This window comes from Amblyomma americanum, chromosome 7, assembly GCF_052857255.1.
Source record: "Amblyomma americanum isolate KBUSLIRL-KWMA chromosome 7, ASM5285725v1, whole genome shotgun sequence".
In the NCBI taxonomy this organism is placed as follows: domain Eukaryota; kingdom Metazoa; phylum Arthropoda; class Arachnida; order Ixodida; family Ixodidae; genus Amblyomma; species Amblyomma americanum.
Genome location: NC_135503.1, coordinates 114231596 through 114257874, shown reverse-complemented (window position 1 = coordinate 114257874; position 26279 = coordinate 114231596). Strand labels below are relative to the sequence as shown.

The 26279-nt window shown below is 44.2% G+C and overlaps 1 protein-coding gene across 4 annotated transcripts in view; it reads left to right on the top strand.

Annotated features, from left to right (window-relative positions):
- Window positions 1–24573, top strand: part of LOC144099485 (sodium-coupled monocarboxylate transporter 2-like) — a 53697-nt gene extending 29124 nt beyond the window's left edge. For all 4 annotated transcript variants that reach the window (XM_077632824.1, XM_077632825.1, XM_077632822.1 and 1 more), the window contains 9 exons: window positions 2801–2930; window positions 3618–3706; window positions 5740–5849; window positions 12251–12318; window positions 12791–12877; window positions 13256–13428; window positions 18414–18517; window positions 23589–23689; window positions 24353–24573. In XM_077632824.1, coding sequence (XP_077488950.1) covers window positions 2801–2930; window positions 3618–3706; window positions 5740–5849; window positions 12251–12318; window positions 12791–12877; window positions 13256–13428; window positions 18414–18517; window positions 23589–23689; window positions 24353–24439 — 949 coding nt within the window. In that variant the 3' untranslated portion in view covers window positions 24440–24573. The remainder of the gene's footprint in view (window positions 1–2800; window positions 2931–3617; window positions 3707–5739; window positions 5850–12250; window positions 12319–12790; window positions 12878–13255; window positions 13429–18413; window positions 18518–23588; window positions 23690–24352) is intronic.
- Window positions 24574–26279: the final 1706 nt, after the last annotated feature.

The following is a 26279-nucleotide window of genomic DNA, read 5'->3' as shown; positions in this document are numbered from 1 at the left end:
GCTTCTCTTGAAAAACTCTGCTGTTGCGTCTGCTGGTGCGTTCAGAAAGAGCGGTATTCGACAAAGTGATGCTCTTGAGGGCGGCTGATGTTCTGAGCGCTACAAAAAAGTAATTTGTATTTCTTATTACTATTATCTATCAGTAATCAAATGAATCATATGATGTGTGGGAATTTGACAAGCTTTGAATTTAAGGCAGAAGCCGGGATAGTTGGTAATTTTTACAGCTAAGCGTAATTACGTGGTAATGAGCGTTTGTATAGACTCACGCATGGTGCCAATTTTTAGCGAATTATTTTTAAGCCAGTTAGAGAGACGCACATATCTGCCTTGAATATGACGCCAGATATGAATTCATACGTGTAAACTCCTATCTTGCCGCTGTTAATTGTTCTTAGGCTTTAAAGATAAAAATTTGACAAATAAGTGTTCAAATTAATTTTTGTCTTAATTGTGCCCGCTTGTTTAGTGTTCTCGGGAAGTGCTTGTTTCTCAGGAGGTAACTTCAGGTTTTGGATGGGCGTCATATTGTGAATCAACTCACTCACTTTCTACGTGTCATAAGCTAAAAAAAGCTCGGCAAGTTTATGTTCGACCCGGTCAAAATTTGGAAATATAGACATCGCCATGACAGGGCTTCGTAGGACCTAACACAGCTCTTCCTCAAGTAAATATGCAAATGCAAGCTGCCTGCCTAAGGCACGTTTGTCAAAGAAAATTTCAGCCCACTTGACTTAAAACTTTATGGAGATTAAGATGTCATGCAGAAAACTAGATGTGTGGCACTTCATTTCTTTCGCCAGTGATCTCACTACCTTAATTCTTTCAGATGCCATTTATCATTTTAACGCGAAGAACAATAGTATTTTCCAGGGTTAATATTATGACCTCTCTTCAAGAAGGCCAACTGATATGTTTTCAACCTAACACTCATATGATCAAGTCTTACCTGAATGCACAAAATTGCTTGCAAACGGCCAAAAGTATTCAAGCTACAAATATATAATACTCGGTTAAATGAAAAAAAAACGCGATATCGTGGAACATTCATTTTTCGAAGGTGCAGATTATTCTAGAAACTCAAAAAAATGTACTGGTTGCAAAATTTGCCTTTACAAAAAAAAAAAACGAAGGACTTACGCCCAACTGGCGGTTTTCAGATAATTTTTTTGTTTTCGCTTTTTAACACAAAAAGGGCTCTATTTGCCTAGTGGAGGATGCTAGCTGTTCTTAAAATAGGAAGAGAAATACTTCTATGTAGAGCGCACTCTAAGGAAAAGATGCGTGTTTGCAATGTGCACAGTCGTCTATAAAGAGACTTAAGAGGTTAAAGGGGACACTAAACAAGAACAATGTCCATGTGTTGTATCGACTACATCAGGCAAGCGAAGAAAAATTTCCTAAATATCAATTGAGGCGATGGACGAAAGAAATGGATAAAGTTTGCACAGACTCGCACAATGCACTAACCAAAGTGGGAGCTAAGCTGCATATGGTTAATATATATCTTTGCGGCATCGCGTGACATCTATGAGTGCAACCATTAATAGTCAAGGCTACACAGTATCACCCCTCTCTTATCTGACGTCCTTGTTTCCGCCACCCACACTGTGCTAACAGAGTTCAGCCGGCTGGAACTGTGAGTTCTCTTCGCCTCCCAACTTGCTCCGTGCCTTTCCTCAATTCATACCTGCTAGGATAGACGAGCGCGCTTGCGCTACAGGTCCCTCTCCAGACTTTTATCCTCACCCTGCTTTCAGCGTGCGAGAGGTGACAGGGAGTACGCCGCGACTGCTATAAACCTCCTCCCAGCTTCCAACTTCGCTATTACCCGCTTTGCCTCTCCTGCGCATCACGGGGCTACACATCGTCAGTACCGACAGGTGTACAATAAACAGCTATCGCTAAAAAAACATATAAGCATCACGCGATCTATCTGAAATGTTGGAGTTCTGGGCATAACAAAATCCTCATTCATTCGGGAAATACGTCCTTGGTTAAATAGGCGGTTGTATCAGTGATTGAAGGACAGACTCCAACCTCGCGGCTGTCATCGCATAATCAGTTTCTCGATAACTGGCGGTACACTGCAATAAGCGGGCGCGCCCCTCTAGGTTCTAAAACACATGCATTGTCACATTAACATCTTGCCACACTGAACGGAAAATACCCGATGATGTCCTGAATAGGGCCGAAAACGTATTTGTGCACGGCCACTCTGCCAATATCTCTTTCTTAAACGGCGCAATTTCCTTACGCGATCTGGCTCAGTGCATTACCCGGGACAGAAGTCCCCAAGACGCTCGATTGCCGGCCAGAGCGCACAGCCTTTTTAACCGCGCGAATCTTCACACTAAACTACTGGTAGTGAAGGTTGGATTTGGGTTCTGTAAGGTCTGCTAATAAAATAAAGTGGTTCTCGGCACACGTTCCAGCTGTACACTAAGATCATCATCCACGCATCCTGGATACATTTGTCTCGAATAGTACATAGATTCAGCACCAAGTCATTCACCAAGTATTTGTTTGTCTTTTTGATGTTAAAACTTGTTTCCGTGTACCTTGTGTCCTTTTGTTGTCACTCCTTGCCGCACCGTTTGCGCAAGCAAATATATGTCACTGTTTCGAGAAACCTAATATAGAAAATGCTGTATTCTTCGCTCCAATAGAAATGCCGAGACTGCACCAATAATCAGACACCGACGCTAAATAAACCAGGTTCTTTTTATAGATATCAGCAATACACATAAGTGTCTTTTCCCGTCGTAGGTTACGGGCGTCTGTTTGTTCCTTCTCGCAGAACCGTATACTTTGGGGCCCTTCTTCTTGTTTTTGTCAATGTCGTTAAAGTGACTATGGCAGTGGCCTTGGTATTGTGGTTCAGAGGCTGCGACCCTCAGCTGTCTGGGGATATCACAACCTATGATCAGGTGAGTGCACAGTTACTTACGGATTGAGGCATAATCGAGGATGGAATGAAGTATTTTTTAAAGAAAATGCGGCCTCGCATCGAAAAAGATTCTTAGCAAGTTAGGACCGTTCATCGTTTCGCTGGACGAGAGGGACACAAATTAAGAAAGGGTAACAGCTGGCGACAAGACACGAAGCGGAGATCCAATGAGCTCATATTCTCAGTTGTCTCACTCGAACACCAAGTGAAAATTGCAGCGAACGTCACGCCGAAACAGACACCGAAATGCACGAAATGTGTATAAGAATTCTATTCAACTTCATTAACAAAAAAAGACAGGATTTGTTTTCTTTTCGTGCGAATTCTTGAACTATTTTCTGTCGGCTAAAGCTTTGTGGTTGTGTTCGTATGAGTGCGTTCACCATGTCCATATATCAAGAGCATGGCTTGGCGTTTAGTGAGACCAAATTTTGCAAGGCATGCGACTGTTCTATTACGTTTTGGAATCAATTTTATTTCATGCGATTATTTGTGATTATGAGCCGTACTTGTCTCTGGTATCTTCGTGTGTTCTCTATTTCTTTGTGACGTGTCAGCTCATCTTTATCTCTAGCTTTGGAAAGAACGTTTCTCTATACGTAATGCGCTATTAATATTTTGATATCTCATTTCGACTCAAAATGCTATTTTCTGATTCTTTGCACAGATCTTGCCGTTTTATATAAAAATATATCTTGTTACATTCCCTGGATTTACTGGACTTTTTCTCGCTGCTGTTGTAAGCGCAGCAACAAGGTAATCGTCCTTACAATTCACTTTGCTTTCTTTTCACGGTGTAAAAGTTCGGTATGCCGTCGCTGGGTGGATCTACACGAATGCCTTGTGTGGTAAAAATGTGTAGCTGTTAAACTCTCATCCTTCACATCTAAGCGGGTACGGAAACTAGCATTCTCCTGGTGTTATCTTAGCGCGATAGTATTAACGGTCTCTTTCAGCGGCAACCGCGTTATCGTCTGTGTGTCGAGAAGTGCAGATGGCCCACCTTTCACCTAGGTCGCATAAATTTGCGACGTCTTCGCAAGCTGCCCACGATGGCAGGTTAAAGTTAATGATTGGTTGCGAGAGGCTGTCGGGAAGGTTAACCGGGGTCTCACAAGCCCCACCGGTGGCTGTGATTCAAACAGCCACCTGCCGGAACAGTGGCGCGTCGCTAAACCACTGCGCCACTGTTCCAGGAGTGGTATGAGGACTTCTAGAGATCTACGAATGTAAAATATTGAAATCCTAATTCCGCAATAATGGGCATTAAGTTAATACGCTATCGCATTATACACTAAAGGTGGGGCTTATGTGTCGCTCCAGTTTTTTAAATGCCCCTGCGACCTTAGAGCACATAGCGTATTTTATTTTGCTTGGAATGGAGTGGAAGAAATGCCCCCATACCTAGCCATCCTGGACAAAAGCATTCTTGACTGGGAAGCCATATATGAACGCAATTTTTTCATAAAATGGGAGATTTCACTATAACAATCAATATATTGTCATGTACAGCCCTCACACAACAGCCCTTGAGATATCAGTAATAAATAAATAAAAAAAATGAATATCCGTAAATAACCCGACGGAAGCCTTTCTTTTTTTCTATTCACGTTTTTGCTATTGTCAAAAGCATTCCCGATTGGTTTTTATAGCAGTGTTAACTTTTCGATGCGATCGATCGAAACGCTTTAAAAGACAGATTTTGCTATATATGAGAATAATGAACCATTACCTTCAATATTTCCATAACAGTGTCTTACAATTTTCAAATTTTCATAATTTCGGGCCGAGAAAGCGGGACTTGTGCTTCCCTGACGACATAGACCTATTTCATACAAGCTCTATCATTGACCTCTCCCACCTGAAACATGTCTTGACCTGCCTCTATAATGCCGATATGCAGCTCAACTGAGTAAGTGTCGCTTTTCCGCACGTAAACTGACCATTTTAGGCCATGTTGTCCCCAAAAAGGCTGTCTGTACTGACCACGCTAAATTTCGCGCTGTGGTTGCCTTTTCCAAGCCTTCCTCCATGAAAGATCGGCGCTGCTCCGTAGGCACGTGCTGTGCTCTTACTTTCTCTGGTTGGCTGCCAATTTTGCTTTCTCGTTGGACATTTGACGCAGCTTCTTTCAAGTAGTTCTTCTTTTCTTCGTGCGGCGTCGGATGACGCATACAGTTTACCCCGTGTCCTCACGACAACCGCCCATACTGCGTCATTTCGGTCCGACCGCCTCTACCGATGCCTATACTGATGCCAGGGTGTTGGCCTCGAAGCCGTACTCTCCCAGCGCAAATCACTCTTCGATCAATACATTATTGCCTATGAAAGCCGGGCACTCATGAAGGCTGAATTCAATTACTCTGTAACTGGAAAACAGTGCTTTGCCTTCGTCTGGGCCCTGCAAATTTCGCCCTTTCTTCCCTGGTCGCCCTTTTGAAGCGAACGTAGTGAAGCTTTCCGCTTCAAAAACTGGAGAAGGTATGTGTTTCTTGAGGACTCAGCGTGAAAGCTTAGAGGCTATCACTTCGGATTTCTCTAACAAATGTCGGTGGATCAAATCCCAGCTATAGTGGCAACAGTTTTGTGGGTGTAAAATTCAAATTGGGACGTGTACCGCGTGATATGAATGCACATTAAGAAACGATCCCGGAGCACTCCACTAAGGCAGAACTCGCCGGCCATGTGCTGCTGCGGCGCTTTGAACCCCAAACATCATTCAATGCATTGTTTTTGAGCGAGTAGGTCGTGAGCGCTTCTCTATCTGAGTATTTTGATGCCCTCCACAGCACAATATCTTCGGTCATAAACACTCAGGCTGCGATCGTCTTCGTGGACATCCTGCCACCATGCATCAAGAAGCTCAATTTCTCATCTGGCTGGTTTACACGAGGCCTTGGTAGGTAAGCTTCGCAATCATGTGTGTTTTCTGCACCAAAGTACCGTATTAAGACAGCGATTTTGGTGACTACGCTGTTCCCTGTTGTAATGTAGCCTCACTAATGTCGCAAAATTATGCGAATAGAAAAGCGCCCAGAGTGCCAAAAAGGCTTCAGAGGTTCATTTGTACAACCTGGTTTTAGTACAAAAAAATTTGAGTAAGCATCAAACGAACTAACGGTTCCGCATTCTCGTGGTGGTAGTCAGTATTTCTAGACCACATCATCTGTTTCGCGCAAGATTGCAGACCCCCGCATTGTGCTCAAATTAGTACCAGAATTGTAAAAACGTCAGCAGGCCAAATCGGCCTGCCGAAGCCAAAGAATTGACGATGCCCCTCGCTGATAAATGATGAAGGAAAAGAAATCATTGTCCGCATATCAATTCGCCGCACGAGCAATGACAGCGATTTGAAAGCATTTTCAAGAATCTTCCTGCGTATGATGAGACTCAATCTCGCGCGATGGCAGCTGTGGTATTGCAATCTTAGTTAACCGCGTCGAGCTGATTTGCACCATAGTGCCATATAGAGCTGTCAACGGCCACGCAGAAGATTTAAATCTAGGAACCTAATCTTAATAAGCAGAAAATCAACTTAGATAAAACTCGTTTACAACCCTAAACCCCTAAGCATGTCATTTACATGCACTTCGTCAGCATTCTGAAGATAGTACAATCCGGCAGTTTTCCTTACTAAAGAGAAGCGACGATGCTTCGGGATATCTCTGAAATGGCGTCTGCAGTCCGCACCTCTTGGTGTGCTCAGTTGCCATGGGCCAGGCCAAAGCGGGTGGACTATTCAATCAGTCGGCTGTGCATGGTTCAAATGCTTCTCCAGAGGGCGCTTTGGGATTAAGAGGGGTTGAGATAAAGGTTATGAAGATAGGAATATGTAGTAAATGTTTCCTTCATTGTTGAAATATCAGCCACACTGTTCAGCTCCGCGACTGAATAGCCTTATAGCTTGTAGTAGCATGCTACAACATCAATAGCACAGCGTCAGGTGTACCGTGGGAGGGTCGGAAATACTTTAAAAGGAGATATTTTACTACGCGAAACTTATGAACTGTTCGCTGGCGTAGCTCTCTGGCGAAAAATATGAAGCGTTTATGCTTGCTGATGTACAGGTGAAACGCAGGTGCGAAAAGACTAGAGCTTCAGACGAGGAGCAAGAAAGAGAAATTAGACGAAAGAAATTTCTCTTTATTATTTTATATTCTTCCTCAGTGCTCGCTTGAAGCGCAGTTCGTTTTATGCGATGAACTGCCGACTACCTTAGCTTCCCGCTTTGGCAATACTGCCAAGAAACGATGTTTCACAAGCAAATACTATACGAATGCTACATCGCTATATTACAGTCAACCTACGCAAGAGATCATTCGCAGATACTATGAAATCAGCAAAAAGTGCTACGCTAGCCATGAAATGCAGCTGTTCTTGCCACGCTCAGCTGCGAACGGCTTTACAAAATGCTGTCGCTCATTCATTCTGAAAATTGTTGCAGACTGTTCGCATTTAAAGTTGCTACTATGGCATCAACAGCTAAAGTATGAACAGTTCTTGCATGATGTCCTTGTACGACAAAGGGTTGCCGGGGTTCCTAATGAGCGAGGTATAAGAAATTGCTACTAGGATAACTGCAGATATCCATTCCATATTTGACGCTAGGTGGCTCAACAAACTGCGTACAGAGGCAAAAGAGTTCAAGAGATACCATGGACAATTGCACCCAAGAAATGGACCCCTGTGATTGGACTGGTTCAACGCTGTCCTTAAACAAAGGTGTTCTAGCCTTTGCCGGTCATGAAACGTCCCCCAAAACTTGGTACAGGGACAGAACTACACACTACAAGAATCGCAGGGCAGCAATTTCCTTCTGTGCGTTGGAGAAGCCGCTTTACATGGAAAAAGTTCGGTTCATCTGGTCTACGAAAGAATGTTAGTTTATTAGTGCGTAGGAGCTAATTCAATGGTCACAAACCACTAGCAGAATCGTCCGTTGTCGGTTGCCTTGTCTTTTCGCAGCTGGCCTAGCGCAAGCTCTCAGACTCGCGGCACTGCCAGCTCTTGGTCGTCTTCTACGCGGCACTACTATGAGGGTTCTGACACGAGTAAAAAGTTTCTTGCGTGCCCGCAGCTGGCATAGCGCCAGCGCTCCATCCAGCGGCACTGTCCGCTCGTCGTCGTCTTCTACATAGCACAAATCTTTGCTTTCTCACTTATTCGAATGCAGTAACCATTCACGGTGGTTTTTGAAGTTAAGCCCAAAGAAAAATTCAACTAAGCTGTTCAGTTTCTTGCCTATGTTTTGTAAAGATAATGCGTGCGATTCCATAGCCGACTGTTATCTCGAAGGCGGCGAACCAATTTCGCCCGACCGAAAAGCTCTGCCCCCCAATCTGCAAGCGGCCACGGAGCTGACACTCTAGATAGCACGGGAAGCTCTTCGTAGCCTTACACATAAGCTTTATGACCACTAAGTAAGTCTCAAATGGCAGTAGAGAAATCTCGCTAACAGTCCCCTCCACACACTTGGATAAAGCACCTAGCGCGGTTACTTTCATAATCAAGTACGTGAATTTCTACGACGCTTTTTTATGTACATGGAAGTTTGTGAATAATGGGTGAAGCTCGTTGTATAAGCATCAGCTGCAGCATCGTTTCTGGTTTTCTGTCAAGAAAGATGAGAAATAAGAAAGGACGCGGGCAAAGAATCGTCGCCCTGTTTTATTAGCATAATACGGCAAACACTGCCCACAATATTCGGATGTGGCACTATGAGGGTGTTGTCTGCCTTCAATATATTGTTTTTTACGTGTACTTTCATTTCTACAAATTACTTCACTTGCTACATTACTGGTGCAAGCGACATTCAAGACCGATAAGGTTAATCAATATTGCTACGCGGGCACTATCTGCACCAAAAGTAATTTATCGTTTTTTTGCCGCGGTAATTTAGCTGGACGCGCGTGCACTTCACTATTTAAGCTGTATACTATATAACGAATGTGGCCCTCGCGTTAGTGGCCCTGTCAGTGTTCCCGCAATTCTTATTTTTCACTGTCACAGTTACTCCTCCTCTGATGGCCATCACAAGAAATGAACGCAATAAACGCGAGTAAAATTGATAGCTCGTAGCACCAAGTTTGACGCACCCTATATATACTCTCAATCAAGCATAACAAATTTTGACCATCTGTTTGAAGTACGTCATATCAGAGTTCAAAGAGGTCAGGAAAGAAGGAATATAAAAAAGCATCAACAAGTGCAGGATAAGGCTTGATCGCAACGCAGTGAATCACTCTTGGGCGCCATTTTTCAGTGAATTCAATATATCCATCATTATTACCTGCAATTTCCCCTAAACTTTTGGGAAAAAATAGATTGAGCTTAGATTTTCCACTTCGTATTTCACATATCTGAAGCTGACATGAACAAAAGATCGCCGGTGCCGCTTCCGTCTTTCGCTACATTCAAGAAAGAAAACAATGGAAGCTATTCTTCGAATTCTGTGTAATTCGTCTTTTAAAACTTTTTGGTGCAGGCTCTAGACAATAAAAGCGTACTTTAAAGTTGGACGTGTGAGTGCCTAATAGGGAGTTACGTGTTTCTGCATTTTGCTCAAAATAGACAGATTTTGAGAAGCAGTCAAGCGCCCATTGTGAATGTGTATATGCCGGGGTAAACAGTAATATTCTGACTCTTCGAAACCTCACATTTTCATATTGCGTTGTTTACTTCCAGCGTTGTAAGAAAATAGCAGCACACACTTCTTGTTTGTAACATGCGTGGAAGTCCATTTAGTGTGAATAATTCTCACGTCCTTTTTATTACACGAAAAATGCGACAAATGAAGCACCTGGTTTATTCGGATTTCTTCGTCGGCATGTCTAAGCCGATAATAAATGAAAGAATTGTTAGGAACTATCCTCATTTTCACACAAAACTTGATAGCCTCGACAGTGTCATTAGTATAGACTATACGAACTAATAAATGAGCTGGAACAGACCGTTTTCGCGCACAACTTCTGAGGAACAGGACAAGCAATGAACCACATGCAGGCAAATGCCCGTGATTGTAGAAACAGTCAATACATTTCATATAGCGTCTGCAATACTTGCCCTGAGGCTCTTGAAAATAATTTATCGCGTTAGCATTTGTCATAGCCTTTATCGAAATCCATGCAAACGACACCGACTTGGTTTTGGTCATCTATAGTTGAACAAAAGAGTTGGTTGTATGAGCTGCATTACGGCAGATAGGCCTCTTCTGAATCATGCCGGAGGTAGCAAAAAAATTCTTTGTCTTTAGGGGAATGAGACTACACTTATCTATGACATGCCCTTAAAGATTACACCGAGCACCTGCCAGAGAAAATGGTCGATTGGTATTATTTGTAAGCAATATTTTTGCGTTTCGTATAACCGGCATTATTACTGGCAGCTAATAAGTCTACAAAGACTTCGCAAAGATTTCATATAAGTAAAATGATACACTCTCGGCGTATTGCTTCTGCTAATTGGATTTCGATACCATCGGGAACGTAATTATAGTCTTAAAGAAGTCGTTCCTGAAGCGCGCCGTCATAAGTCACTAAAATATCTCCAACCGGGAGCGAGAAATATTAAGGCCCACAGCAGTCACCGCAACAGTAGCTTGTCCCTGAGAATGCAGATGTAAGTATTTATAATTTTACGCTAGTTCTATTCCTTGTGTGACTGCTTGATTTATAGCTGGCGGTGAGGATTTATTGAAAGTGGCGAAACCTAATGTTCGCATAAAAATTTGTTTTTTTTTAATTCTTTTAATCCAGTCTTTATTTCGCTTACGACTTTTATTGTCTCTTTGGAACGCGCAGGAATTTTGTTAATCGCTTTATTTTCGCTTAGTGTAGTGCTCAGATCAACTCCGATATTTCCCGACTTTACTGTCTTTAAGAGAGTAGGAATCAATATGTAAACAGAATATCTTATATTATTCTTTATGCGCTCTCTGAGTTCATCAACCAATTTAAGACCGCAGGCAAGAGCAAATAGACTAAAGGAAACTACAAAACAATCCAGAATCGATCTGCTCTTACTAGTAGTGCGTAGCTCAGCCAAGATACAGCGTGAACCACAAGTGCTTGCAGTGAGCAGTTTCTTCAAAGTATTAGTTTTACCGCCGTAAACTCAATATGACGTGCGAAAGCATTTGGTTTCGAATTAGCTTCACTATTGCCTGAATGTTTCTTTAACTTGTCCTCCGAATTCACTTGACTCTTGCGCAGAAATTGCATTGCATTGTCTTCCTTAAAAGTTTGTTTTAAATTTTTCTACCGAGTCTCACGCTCCCCGAGCCAGACCGTATCTAAGTCATTTCTTCTCAAAGGTAAAAGGAGATGCTTCAGAGACCCATCGGGTTTTTCCGGATTGCCAATGCAGTAGTGCTTTCGCACACAAGAAAAGAGCTTCTGATCTCATAAAACATCTTCCATAGAAACTGCATAGTCAGCTGCTCCACTTGAAAAAAAAAATATACCGGGTCCAACAATCCCAGAGATTCAGGATCTTCAGAGGTTAAGGCTTCTCTCCTGAGTGGCTTCAGATTTTACCAGAACGTTGTTTTCAGTAGTTGTTCAGCACAAGAAATTTCCACATGACCATGTAATAAGTTGTTCCACTTAACACTTCGCCAAATACAACTTCCTTTGTGAGGTATTTTTCTTGCCCCTACAAATAACTCCACCGTAACCAAATTACCTTTTTGCGTTTCGCAGCTTTACGTGCAGCTGCAGAATTCCCATATACTTGTAGTCCTCTGTTTGGGCGCCGTTAACAATTACTCCGCAGTGCACATCGATCCGCCCCGTCAATACATTTTGTCTTCTGGGCGGCTACCGTATTCATCCATGCCAAACTTCAAGTAGATATCGTACTGAAGATGCGTCCTGTATACGTGAACGAGTGGATTGTTTTTTTTTTTTCAGACTTTCCGTAACACTTCAGGCTGACAATGCATGGCAAATGGTAAATTTATTTTAAAAGAATACTAATGATATTTTGTAGTTTCTGATACGAGCTTCCAGAAGCAGCTGTTGCAGCACATCGAAAGCTGTGGATGTACTGCGACCGTTTTGAAGGAGGAGCAGGTGCACTAACTGTACCGCGATATTTCAGTTTAGGGAATATCGATTGATAGTTCAAAGCCTGATTCCCAATTTTGGCGGCAAAAACCGACGGCTTTTAATTAAAAATGCGCAAGATTTATTCATTGCATGTATTTTTCTCTGAAATTACAAGAAACAACCATAATATTCCGTTTGTTTGGCACTTCTGCAATCTGATCAATCCTTTCAATTTTATTCCCATGGCTCCAAGCCTTTTTCCTTGGCGTCGTTGTAACCCTCTACAGCTGTGTTTGCGTATACCTAGGATCAGTTACTAGGGTGAGTGCACGCTTCGCTTATACATTAGCCTTACGCGAGCGAATTTTATGACAGCTTGTGAACCTTGTGACTGATCTACAGTTTCCTCGATATTTCAAAACCATATATATATGTTTAATTCCTGTATGCCTAGTAGCAGTAACGAGTAATATAAATCCCAAACCACACGCTACTTTCTCTATAAGCTGGAGGTATAAAGCGAACAAAAGTGATAAAAATAGCTGTTGCTTGCATTTTGGTTGTGTCTACCGGGGATGGCGCATTTAGTACGGATTGAACTAAGTCACGTGTGCTGCTCGCGCATTGCTCAGCGCAACCAGTAGAAGCGGCTCAAATTCTGATTTCTCGAATGTAATTTTCATATCAACATGTATCTAGCCCTCAAGAATGCTTGGTTGTGCCAACTTAAATGTGTACTGTCAACAGGACTGATCTCCTTGCACTAGGTCGCATTGTTTTTTCTTCTTTGCAGACAATAATCATGGTGACTTCAGCTGCGACCGGTCCAAGCATAGGACTTCTGATACTGGCGGTCGCCTTCCCCTTCGTCCACTCCAAGGTGCGGGGGCGGGTTGGCACACATCACCGTGCTGTTGTCTTCATCTGTAATTGAGACCACTTTCGTGCACTCGAAGGATTAGTAAATTTTAGCGAGCAGCGTGCAACGGTGTTTTTGGTCGCGTACTAATTACAGAAATACAAGTGGGTTTATGGAAGTGTAATAAGCTGGAATAAAACTAGATTCTTTACAAAAGAATGGTAAGGCATTTTGCGCGAGACTCACAGCACAGACAGTGAACTACAAAATTACTTTTAAAAACGCACTGAGCGCATGACAAACTTTTCGTAATTTACAGAAGTACCAAATCCTCGCGAATAAAAGATGAATGCCAGAGACGACTTGGTTGCATGTGTTTTATGTTTTGATATTTTTCAGGGAGCGGGTATCTCGACTTTAATCATGTTCGCCGTCCAGCTGGTTTTCATGTGGCTGAGGATTCAAAGCGGCATCAAACCACCGCTCATGCCAGTGACATTGGACTACTGCCAAGAAAACAGCACTTATTGGCGGAGCACACCGAACAATATGTCGGTGACATCTAACAACGGGTACCGCAGCGCTTGTCGCTACCGCTTTTATCTGTTGCTTCATTGGCACCTCCAATCTATAATTATCTGTTTATTTATATTGAAATTGGGCTTTCTGTTAATGACGACTATACAGAGGGGGGCAAAGTACCGATTCCCATTAATTTCGATGACTTAAATTTGTTTTATAGGAACAAATGGCGCTTTAAATTTGCCTTCTTATCAAACAAACAGCGCGTCCTATGACTCAGAGTGAAGTGGAGCGATGGGATTTCCTTTTACGCTACTGAAATCTATTAACTTGAGCCTTGGTCTTAATACATTGGTGTATTGTGTACTTCCCTTCCATAGGGGCGCGTTCCCACGAAATGGTGTTTTCTAGTCGCAAGCCGCAGCCCTTCAGACGCCAAAGCGGCGGCTTAATTATTTCACTGTAAGGTATCAGATCTTCATTGGAAAAAGCCGCTTGAAAATCTACAGTCAAACTGGAATGAAACGCGAAGAGCGCATTTCGATAAAACAAAAAATTGGTGGGGGCCCTTAACGTCCGCCTTAAGAGTATGGCGCGATAGTTAACACGCTAATGCTGATATATGCAGCATTCGGCATTCTCTACTTAATATTCTTAGATCTCTGGGAGTCACCGTACCACACGTGGCGCAGTGGTGCAGCGGTTAAGCGATGCTTCACTGCCCTGCGACGGCAAGTGCTACCACCGGTGGAGCTTGTGCGATCCAAGCTGCTCTTCCCGAGCAACATCTCGCGCCCAATCATTTTTTTATACGTCTTTATTTCTGCATAAAATAGGCCTAGCCTTGCGGCAGAAATCTACCATCTACCTCGAGGGGCAGTTTGCTCATAATCCGATGGGTAGGTTGTGATGACGCCACAAAAAGACGTGACCTATTCGACCCACCTATCTCACAGCTTTCTCCTCTGGCGATTTTTCGGGTGGATTTTTCGCTCATAGTCAAATACGCTGTCGACGCCGCTGACTACGTCCACGCCGGATTTTCTACGACAAGTGCTTCCTTATGATATCGCATTAAAATAGGTAGTGCGCTAGGCCTAAAAGCCTCAATCTCAGATTTCGCTTGTTTGTTGAACCCTGTCGCCATGTCTTTGCTTGGGGAAAGCAACCTGGGCCTCATAAGCCCCATCGATGGAAGCACCTGCCATCGCAGCGCAGTGGTGCATCGCTAAACGCCTGCACCACTGCGCCTAGTAGTGGTGTGAGAACTCCCTAGATCTGTGACTACAAAGTACAGAATGACCAATTATACATATCACCACGAATCAAGCGCTTATTCCTTCACCCTCAGGGCCTCCGGAACTCTGCTTTATCATTTTGTTTGTGAAGCGATATCAAAACCAGATTTAAGGGCGGTTCACATGCAAGCGATTGAGTGAACTGAGTAATCAGCGGCTGGTCGCAGCGATGCTTTTCGCAAGGCTCCGTTTCACATGCGTCGCGCCAGAGCCTTTACTGCCGTTGCGAATCCCAGTGTTGCTGGAAAAGAATTCGAGCTCGCGTTTGGTTCCGGTGGTTTGCCACCATCAACATGGACAATGTTCATGGATTATTTTTCCAAGATTGCTCAAATGTTTTCAAGAAATAAAGAACTAGTGTTTGTTAAATATCAACTACTTCTTATTTTGATGCCAATCATAGTTTTTTTAAATTCGTGCGTGCGTGTGGGAAGCATGTATAGTAAAAAAAGATTGTCTTTCCCGCGCAAATCCTTTTCATGTCACGTGGCTTTTCAGCCGTGCAGTCATTGGTCAGAGGGCGGAGGTATCGCGCTGTAGCTGCGAAAATTTCCAACTTGTTGGAATCCCTTCGCTCTGGCCGGCCGAGCCGCCGCGGCGGGTCGAAACAGGTTTTTATGTCACGGCGACATGATTCGCTGTCATTTCCGCCTGCATGTGAAACAGGCTTTGCCTCCAATGACCGCAGCCACGAATGTCTGCGTCCCCATTGGTCCAGATACCTGTACTTACTTTGGCGCCTCCTCTCGATGGTTCATTGACAGCTTTAAATTGGTGGGTGGTGAAAACATTTATTGCCAAGGAATACAGAGGGGGGCAAACCCCCTAACATGGCTCGAGGCAACCCTTAGGGGGCTGCCCTTTAGGGCAAACGACAGCCCTTGACGACTGTCTGCTTCAGGGCGTCGGTAATTATCCGGCGCTGCTCAGCAGCAGCGGAGCTGGCCAGGGGAGTCTCCACTATGACTCCGCAGTAGTGCAGTACGGGTCTGGAGTCGGCGCCAGTGAGAGGCCTCGGTTAAGGTTAGGGAGGGAGCCGGCCGTGCGTAAACAACGCGCCTGGTATCTCGGTAGTAGGTAAGAATATCTCTGAAGGTAAGTAGACGCTCCTGGGATGGCGGAGGGGGTCCAACTCTGGCCTGGAAAGTGAGACCTCGGGCGAGGGAGTGGACATTCTTGTTTCCCGGGAGGCATGCGCTTGCTGGGGTCCAGGTAAGGGTTACGGGGTGGGTGGGGTGCCAGAAGGGTAGAAGCCGAGCCGCGGTGCGGGACATCAGGCCTTTGGCGAAATTGGATAGGGCGGAGTTTGAGTCGGAGAGAATTTTGGTGGCAGAGGTGGAGATGAGAGCGAGTGCAATGGCCGCTTCTTCTGAAATATCCGATGAGTCTGTGGTGGCGTATCCCGATGCGATTAATCTGGCCTGATTGTTAGCGACGGCAAGGAGCACGCGGGAGCCCGACGAGTACGCTGCCGCGTCCACGTAGGCTACCTCGAAGCTGTTGCCGTAGAGCGTGTGTAGGGCTTTGGCGCGGGCTGCCCTGCGTTCTCCGCCGTGCTCGGGGTGCATGTGCTCAGTGAGTGGAAGGATGATAAGATGGGAGGGAGCGTAGGTCTGGAGGTAGGAGGACCCCCGCGATAGGATGGGTGATCGGGGCGATGCCTAGCTGAGAGAGTAGAGTGCGGCCTGCAACTTACCCGACAGGCAAGTCAGTTGTGTTTTTAGGGTGGATTCTGCCAGTTGCTCAGACATACAGTTCCGCCTCTATGCTAATGACATCACTGTCTGGCTAAATCGAGGCAGTGATGCCGACATGGAACACAACCTAAAGTCGGCCGTCAACATCATCGACCCATACGCTCACGCGCGCGGCCTGACCTGCTCCCCTTCCAAAAAAGAACTCTTCCTCTACCGCCCAAGGCCGCACTACACCGCCAACCCTCCCATCTCACTAACTCCAGGGAACCACCATTCCCCTGGTCTCCAAGATTCGCATCCTGGGCCTCGTCCCTCACTCCCACGGCGCGCACGACAACGCCATCCATGCTCGCCAGACCCAAGCCCAACAAGACACCCGTCTCATTCGGCGCGTGGCGAACCGGCGCACGGGTCTGCGAGAGCGGAACACTTTCCGCCTCACCCAAGCATGCATCACAAGCCGCACGGCGTACTCATTCCCCTACCCCCCCTAAAGCAGAAGGAACGGGACCGCATCAACGCGCTCCTCAGGAGCTGCACGAAAGGTTCCCTCCGCCCACCACCCAGCACCTATACTGCCCAGCTTTAAATAGAGCACGGCCACAGAGGCAGGTATTCATTTGGACGACCGCCAAGCAGGCTTGTTGCTAGGCCGCCCCGAGTCATTCAGTTCTTTGTCGGCACTAGTCAGCCCAATAAACAGCTTCTTTCGGAAGTCCTCTTTACTGTCTTCGGGACTGCCGGGCTTAATAGATCAGAAAGGGCGGAAAAAAGAAAGAAGAAAAGTGCCTTCCCCATTGCCGTTACAGTCACCACTACGTGCATTTACCCATTAGCTCTTTCGTCCCAAATTGTTAAGTTAAGGCCTATGTTGCCCGCCTCTCTGAAGCCTGCTTGACCTTGCAAATCCAGCCTCAAACCGAAACCGAAATGAAAACAGAACTGCTAGCGCACCTAATTCGCAACTGGCCTAATTACGCTAAACCTTCGTTAATCGCCCGCCATTTTTTACCTGTCTTCTTTATGCTTCTGTATACAACTATCTTGATTTATGTCTCTTCGTAAGAGGTTCAACGAAGTACATATTCATAAACCACTTCCAAACATGTACCCCACATCAAAGTAGAGAACTGACATGCGCGTGTTCGTGTTTCATTCCAGCCTTACTGTACGTTTGGAATTTGCAGTCGTCTCACTTGCAGAAGTGCGAGGGAGTTGTGAAGTTGGCTCTAAACAAATTCGACAACTGGTTGAGGTTCGCTGTTGTGTGACTGTATGGAATTTTTTACTAAAAAGGGATAAAGGGGAAAGTTTGACTGTAAACCAAGTTTGCAGCGCGCACGAAAAGACTGAACGCCAATGCTCGGGGAATGCGCACGTTCATTGTGCGTAGTGGCAATACGTATAAATATCCTATGTCTTGTTTCACTGCGTTAGAAGTGTCGCTCACGTTTCCGCAAACGCTTTTCTCGCGGGTGTCATGGCCGGAGATTTATGTGGGCGGAGTGCATAGCGAGGAATGGGAGAGGGAAAGGCGAGATACAGATCTGAAAGGGAAAGCAGGAAGCGTTCTGAAATAGGGCCCCTGAGGGAGAGAGAGAAACTAGCAATCTAGTCTGAGAGAAGAGAGAACAGCCATTGGGAAAGGGAACGGGGCCGGCGCATAGCAATAGGACCACTTGCAGGATTCGAAATCGGAAAGACGCCCGTGTGCTGTGCGATGTCAGTGCACGTTAAAGATCCCCAGGTGGTCTAAATTCTTCCGGAGCCCTCCACTACGGCACCTCTCTCTTCCTTTCTTCTTTCACGCCCTCCTTAATCCCTTCCCTTACGGCGCGGTTCAGGTGTCCAACGATATATGAGACAGATACTGTGCCATTTCCTTTCCCCAAAAACAAATTATTATTATTATTATTAAAGACGGTATTAAAACGGGAATTTTAAAAGCGAACATGAGAAGACAAATTAAAATCATAATTCTGGACCATGAATGCCGTATCGCCTTGTTATATCGCCTGTCCCTTTATTTTCTTCCTTCAGAGTCCAGGAACGACCAGCGTTTCTGCTATTATCATCTTTCTGGAATTCCATGTTTAGTACTTGTGGTACGGTTATCCTTGGAATAATTATCAGCTTCGCTACAGGTGAGTGCCGAAACTGTATTTTGTCTTCCCTTCGCAACTTTTCTCGCCCTATGCACAGTGTCGCCATTTTTATACAAAAAGCTTACAGAATTGTCCAGGTAAATCAAACGAAGTGAACGCCCACTGTACAAGTTTTAGAGTGGTTGCATTACTCAACGGAAAAATCGCTCACCATTCCGGGCCTTATTTGACCTTGGCTTAACCTTTTGAAGCACAAGACAGCAACAGATTAACTCTGTCAGATTGACAGATTGTCCTTGGTTGATTTACACCAAAATTTGTATCCAACCATAATTGACCGTGCCCCACAATACTGCGACCTCCAAACTTGGCCAGGGCTATTGCGAAAATTTGACCCGGCCCATACCCGAAATTTGCCGTTGGCCGATTTGAACGAAAATTGATGTCCAGCCACAATTTAACGTGCACGACACGACAGCGACCTCTAAATTGAGCCCACGGGCCATTGCCAAAATTATGTTTCTTGACCTTTGGGTATAACTGTTGTTAAACCTGCCTAAACGCGTGCTGTGCAGGAGGTGCTATATCTGCTATCTTCACCACTGACTTGCATTGTTGCGAGGGTTATTTTTTTTTTCGTGAAGAGAATTATGTGTCGCTATGCAGCATGACGACTAGAACTACTGCGAGCCGCGTGCACCGGCACGTGCATCACGCGTCCACTTACCTGTGTATAAGGTTTATATGTCCTGCAATGCCATTCAGTTTTTTTACTTTTTAGAAGGATTGAAGGCATTCGCTAAAATGTTTGCAAATACTATAGGCCGCAAAAGTCTACGCCACACGGATTCACTGACAAGAATTTATTGCGGCGTTGCAACATGACCTAGTGGCTTGGTACTGTCACCACCGGAAGAATACAACTTCCCTCACACCCTCAGATATACAGACTACTGGCTTAAGTGACTACGCTGACATAAAAAATCTTGTGCGTACACACGCCCCGTACTCATTTGCTGCAATAGAACATGACTCAGCAGGACAGGATTGCCTCTCAGATGAACACACTAATTATTATATTTTTCCTCATTAACGATACCAGATTTAAATAACAATGCAATGTGTGCTGCGAAATTGATAACGAGAACAGTTGCGTCACAATCTATTGGCAATAGTCACAAGATCAGATAATCATGTGGTACTTGGTCAGATATCACAGCAGCAATTAATGTAATTGTACCTGGATATCTCATTATCTGCACTAAGCCTTGTTGATCAAACGCTACACAGTAGCGAAGTGAGTACAGGCGCTGTAAACGTACAGTCTTTGCCAAAAGAATGCAGCCCAAGGTGTCTGCTTCTGACCCCTGCAGCGCGGCTCCTCTTGCGTACTCAGGAACCCTAATCTCACGACGGCGGGAGGAACTCAAGTCTTCCACCCTTCTAAGTTTGACTCTCAAATGTGCTTAAGAACCCCTCTACGCGGTTAGGAAACAAACCCATTGGGGCTGTATATTTTTGACAAAGACTATACCTCACTGGAGTCCCACCTAGACAAATATCATCCGCATACCTTACATACGTTGCGTACTGTGTCATTTAGAAACGTGCTTTAAAGGATGAAGTTGAGCGTAACTATATTTTAGTGGGCAGGCATATAACTGCTATTTTCATCGAGCCTTTGCAGTGGTGCGGACACTTTCTACATAAACAGAAACATTTACCGTTAGGTTGGTTCGCCGTACTCTCCAGCTAAATGAAAGTCACGCCACCAAATAGGTTACGCTATCATGGTACATGGTGTCATAAAATGTTTCATAGAGATGGAACTGTTTCCATTTGAAGTGAAGGACCCTAAAGAAAGAACAGGCGAAAATTAGAATTTTATTACAGAACTTAGCACTAGTGTTTGATTACTCCTAGAAAGTCACCATAATTGGCAAGGGCGGGAATAAAACTCTTTTCGCTAATGCTGAAGAAAAGAAATCCGATTCGTGAAAATGGCAAAAAATTCATGCGCTGATATCGTACACGGCAAAGGCAAAGATCAAAGCGACCAAACTTTGCTCGTGTGGCGCTATGAAAATAGCGTGGAGGTGATGCCTATTAAGCCTTAGCCGCTTGTCCTATATCATTTCAAAATGGGCCGCCGCGGCGGTGGCTCAGGGGTTAAGACGCTCGGCTGCTGGCCCGAAAGACGCGGGTTCGATCCCGGACGGCATTTAGATGGAGGTGAAGTTCTAGAGGCCCGCGTTCTGTGCGATGTCAGTGCACGTTAAAGAGCCCCAGGTGGTCGAAATTTCCGGGGCCCTTCACTACGGCGTCACTCATAGCCTGAGTCACTTTGGGACGTTAAACTCCAATAAACGATTTAAAAATGACTTTAACGTTGATGAGTGGGAATTGATTCTGAATTGACATTCGTAGGAAACTACATTAAAAACCTTACACTTCCTTAATTTGTCTGTTTGTGGCATTTATAACATCTAATTTTCATACCCATTAAGGGCAGTTTAACGGGAGCATCAATTCTTGCAGAGAGGTTCAGGCCTTCCAGAGCCTCCGATCATTTCCACTTGTTGGCGACCTCTGCTCATGTGCTTCTTACTCGAGGGTCGAGGCATGCTATAAGAAGGACAAGATTGCGTTGTAGATGAAAGAAGTGATACGGAGAGAGAAGAAGATAAAATTAGCGTAGTCTGTATAATGCACAAAGGGTGCTATAACGGGTGTTTATAGCGCTCTTTCAGCGAACGCTTACAAGTATCCGAAAAATTGAGTGGTTCATAAATAACGACTGTTTTCGAAAACAAAATCTGACCCGTGGCACTCGTCACTGGTTTCAGTTTTTGTTGCTAGTATTGCGTTAAAATTATAGGCGTTGGTAGAAGCGAAAATAGCGACCACTATCTGTCAGTAGCCAGTGGCAGGTGGCCCACCCGCCTACCGGGCTATGGACGAACTTATTATACTAGGTACACGAACTCCGTAAACTACCTCGGATATATCGAACCTTAGCATGCCGCCTAGGACATAATGGTATTTCGTGTGTACACTTCGCATTCAACGAACCTTACTATGCCAACTCTGCTATAACGAACTTTAGTGTGTTAACCCCGTATATAACAAAGCTAAGTATGCTCCTCGTATATAAAGCACTTTCATGTCGGGACCTTGGATGTAATCAACTTAGTCGGTGGACCTCGTATATAACGAACGCTTGGCTGCTAACGCATTGAAACCATCTACTGAGGATCGCCTAATATATTTCTGATTACCAATAAATTGAAATTTGCTAATTAACTTTTATTTACGAACAATCGTGATAAGTAGTCTGGCGCAATCGCGAGCGCGGATAAGACGATGGTGTATGAGATTTTGGTCGAAGAAAAAAGAGCGCCGCTGATTTCCTTAGTAGTGCCAGGGAAATCGGCTGCTTTCTGCTGGACAAAACCGAAACAGAGCGCATTTGATCTTCATGAGGTCCAGTGCAAACGCAACATTCACTGCTGATCTATCGCACTGCTTATGGCGCCCGGTTTGATCGCGCGTGCTACTCAATCTATGGATGCACATTTTTTTTCCTTTGCCGTCAATAACAATGGTCACGAAGTTGGCGAAAGCTGTTCATTTTTTTCCGTGGTTGGAAACGAAGCCAAATCCTCTCATTTCGTCCTGGGTTGAAACACACCGCAGATGCTTTGATTTGTGACAAAACTGTTTTGCAATGTTCTCTGTAGTAAGATTCCCAGGCAGCTTAACACGCGTCTACTAGATTAAAAAAAAATTTGTATTGAAGCCGGTTCGTCGCTCATCTCTGTGTTTGACGAACGTGAAGCGTATCCTTGGTCTGCAAGTATTGGAACAAGACCACGCACTCAATCCCTGTGCGACATTGCACCGAATAGACGCCTACACCTTTGGCACTGCAGTCCTCGAAAACGGCACTGACCGCACACGTATAATTCGCTGTGAGCCTTCCAAAAAATCTCTTCACAGTCCAGTTCCATACAGCATGCATAAGAGTTTGAACAGTAGTAATGTTGCAACTGTCGATGGATTATACAAGGTGTTTCGCTAAAGATTTTACGCAATTTTTGAAAATAGGTATTTTAAGTTGGAAGAGCGCATTTTCGGCATACCATTGTCAGCGGCGTAATACATCACAACACAGCTAAGACGCGCTAACTAGCAGGCTGGTTAACTAATATTGAATTCTATCTTTTAGCTAATACTGTTAGCCTCCTTAATTATTTGGAACCATGTTAATTACCGTAATTATTATACATATAAGTTTTTAGAATTTTGAAAACGCGAATACCCTTGGCTTTGTGGCCGAACAAATTTTGGCTACATCGCGCCAAAATACATGTCCTTTCCGAAGCATAGATGCCAAGCAACCCCTCCAGTACGCGTAACTGGACGAAATAGCCAACATTTTGGCCCACAGGGTCGAGGGTATCAGCGGTATCAACCCATTATCGAGAGAGAGAGAGAGAGAGAGAGAAAGATGAACAGAAAGGCAGGGAGGTTAATTAGGCGACGCCCAGTATGCTACCCTACACGGGGGAAAGGAACTTATATGGATATGGCTCACGGTCGGTTACTCGCCTCTGAATTGTAAGGAGCCTAACGTTAATAGTTAAAAGTTAAATACTCAATATGAGTTTGCCAGCCCACTATTCGGCCCGTGTAATCCTTTTTCTTATGCACCACACCACTGACAATGCGATGGCGGAAAAAGCGATCTTCTATCTAAAAAAGCTATTTTTAAAACTTATGCAAAGCTTTAGGCGAAACTACCTGTATATTAACATCAACATTCCAGCTGTGAAGGCGCCCGTTCTAAAACATTTCGATGGGTACTATGAAGCGTTCGTTAAAATTAGGTGGTAAGGTAACACAGCAACTATAATTTACGTTCTCTCCGGTGAATTAAGTCCACTGAGAAAATACTTCTTTTACCTCGATGTAGGGTACAACTCAGCCTACAACTGAAAAGAGTAGCAATAGCATAGTTTCTGGCTGGTATTGGCAATTAACTTCACAAAGTTCTTGCTAGTAGCCGCACATTTACTAACTTGGAAACTTGGTTAATTTCGCCTTGCAGGTGAGCATAAGAAACCCACAGCGAGCGCCAGCCATCTCAACAGTTCGTTCGTCACTCTTTGGAGGAAGCTAGGTGTTGTTGCCAGCAGTCAAGTAGAACACGTGCGTAGAACTTCATGTTCCCACGGAATAAAAGTCACGCTTCGGACGCATGTGTGACCCGAACATGTATACTTTGTTTACTCAATTTAAACTACTTATGATATGTTGTTTAGTATTTTTTCTATGTGTTCATATTCCCATCGCGTACCTAAACAGCACCGCAGTTATCATCGTCGCCGAATTTAGGACTGTTTAGAAACTTTCCCCAGAAATACTTTACTGCTCTTCATTTTCCACAGCAAAACTAGTATATCTGGGATTTCCCATTCAGATCATCACTGTCCAGGAGAAAGAACCAATTACAACAAAGTTGCACACAAAATTAGCGCCAAAAAAGGGTTAGTGCTATTACTCAGTAGACATGTTGTTCCTTGCTTCGTTTTGTTTTTGTTGGCATTATACTCTAGACATAACATGGTCCCCTTTAAATCACATTCAGCTATGCAGGTCTGGACATTTGAAAACAGTAAGCCAACAATGAATTGCCTTGCTTTTATCTCTTGAACCTTGGATTTCTTGAAAGATGCCATTTTTTGCTTGTTGCTACTTATGCGTGCTGTGGTTAACGAAGCTGAATTGAACAGTGCATACATTGGTTCAATTCAAACGCAGTTGTGAGGAAAAAAAAACACAAGCTGTTTTCGCGACACGTTTCTCTTGCAGACGCCTCAGGATGGGCGACAAGACCACCTAGCGACTACGGCACTTTTGTGGAAAGAGGATGTGCCCCAGTCAAGAACGATGCTTTAGTGGAGTAGGCGTAGAGCGATAAACATTTCGGAAATAAATTAATTCCTGCAGAAATAAATTATTCGTGGATTTAGCCTAGCACTTCCTCTTGTATTGAAAATGCTTTTAAAATAAATAATATTGCCTTGCCTGTGTTCCACACACATGCGCGTATGGCACCACCCGGAACGCTGTGCGACGAACGGTCGCATTACAGTTTTGATACGAAAGTCTAGGAAGGCATACAATAGAAGGTGTAGATGTCATTGGTTCGAATCCCTCTTACAAGCTATCCTCCATATTGTAAAACACATGTAAGCTATATGCAACGATAAATCGTATAATAACATCCGGATCGCTGCTCGACAAACGGTTGCGTCACAATTTTGGTCTGAATGCCGGGAAAACTGGCGCCACATGGAAATCGGGAAATGATCAGTATAAACAAGCGACGTGTACAGGGCTGTCCGAAATGGCAGTGGTCGTCTTGCTATGTGCGTCTGTGGCCGCTTGATGATGTCAACTTGTTTTATAAAATCCCAAGGATTTTGTGCACAATATCCAACACACGCACGCCCGCGCGCGCGCACGCGCACACGCGTACACACAGACACACGCGCACGCACACACACGCCGCCAGCTTTTCTGCTAATGAGACTAGTAATACTTCCGGATTAAAAAGTTCATGTACTCGAAAATTAAAATTAATAGTCATGCGCATTAAAATATTATGGTCGGCAAGCTTACAGGATGTGCTAATTCCCAGTCTAAATAAATATGAAATTGCTGTTGCGCAACAGAAATTTTTCTTGCGGGAGAGAAATTTCTGTCGCGTTACAGACATTTTTGTTGTCGCAACAGAACATTCTGTTGCGAAGACGGAACGATATGTTGTTGCGACAGAGTAATCTATTACGACGACAGAACGTTCTGTTGCGGTAACAGAACGTTTTCTTGTGACTACAGAAGACAGAAGGCACGACACAGAGCGTTCTGTAGCGACAACGGAAGCACTCTAGCGGCGACAGAAGACAGAACACACACTACAGACTGTTCTGTAGCGACAAAAGAAGTTTTGGTCGCGTGACAGAAACGCCGAACTTCTGTTGCGCCAAAACAAAGCATGAGCGCAAAAAATGTGACCATGAGAACTTCATCGCGTATAGTTGTAAGTTGTCCCAGCTAAAGCGAATCAAAATTTACAATACAAAAGCTTTCTTCTGAACTGAAATGAAGTGATGAATTCTTAGGTAATGTGTACAGTAGCGGCAATTTTCTTCGTACCTCCTACCTCTTTATAATTATTTGGAGTTAAATAACGTTGTAAACATGTCTTTAAGCTATACGAAAGTGATCCACCACCCCGAAAATTGTGTACCTATGTAAAGTGAAGGCTAGTGCTTTTTTTGCTCCCTCAACATTTAGTCATGAACAAATGGCTTTTTAAACATGCATTTAAGTGATCAGATATTAAAAGGAAAAGGTTGACGCTACAGAGATAGTCGGGCTCAGAGGCTTCAGATAAGGTCATTTTAGCGTGCGCCTTTTTATTTCGCGATGAAAGCCCGCGAAAATTCAGAATACCGGTTACAGTGCGCTGCATGCGTATGAATGCGCAGGAGTGGCAGTGCATTTTTTCGCGCCAAGGGTTGTGCGGCTCGTTATAAGCGGCTGGTTCGAATTTAAGCCGTATTTAAGAATATAAAAATTCGTTGACTATTTATTAGAGGAGAAAAAGAAAAAATATTCTCCAATACGTTACTTATCTTTTAACAACGTTCATTTCATCCTAATGCGAAGAAACGCTTTTCTTTATGTTTTAAATATTTTGACCGAAGTGAGTGCACTATTTAATTTACAC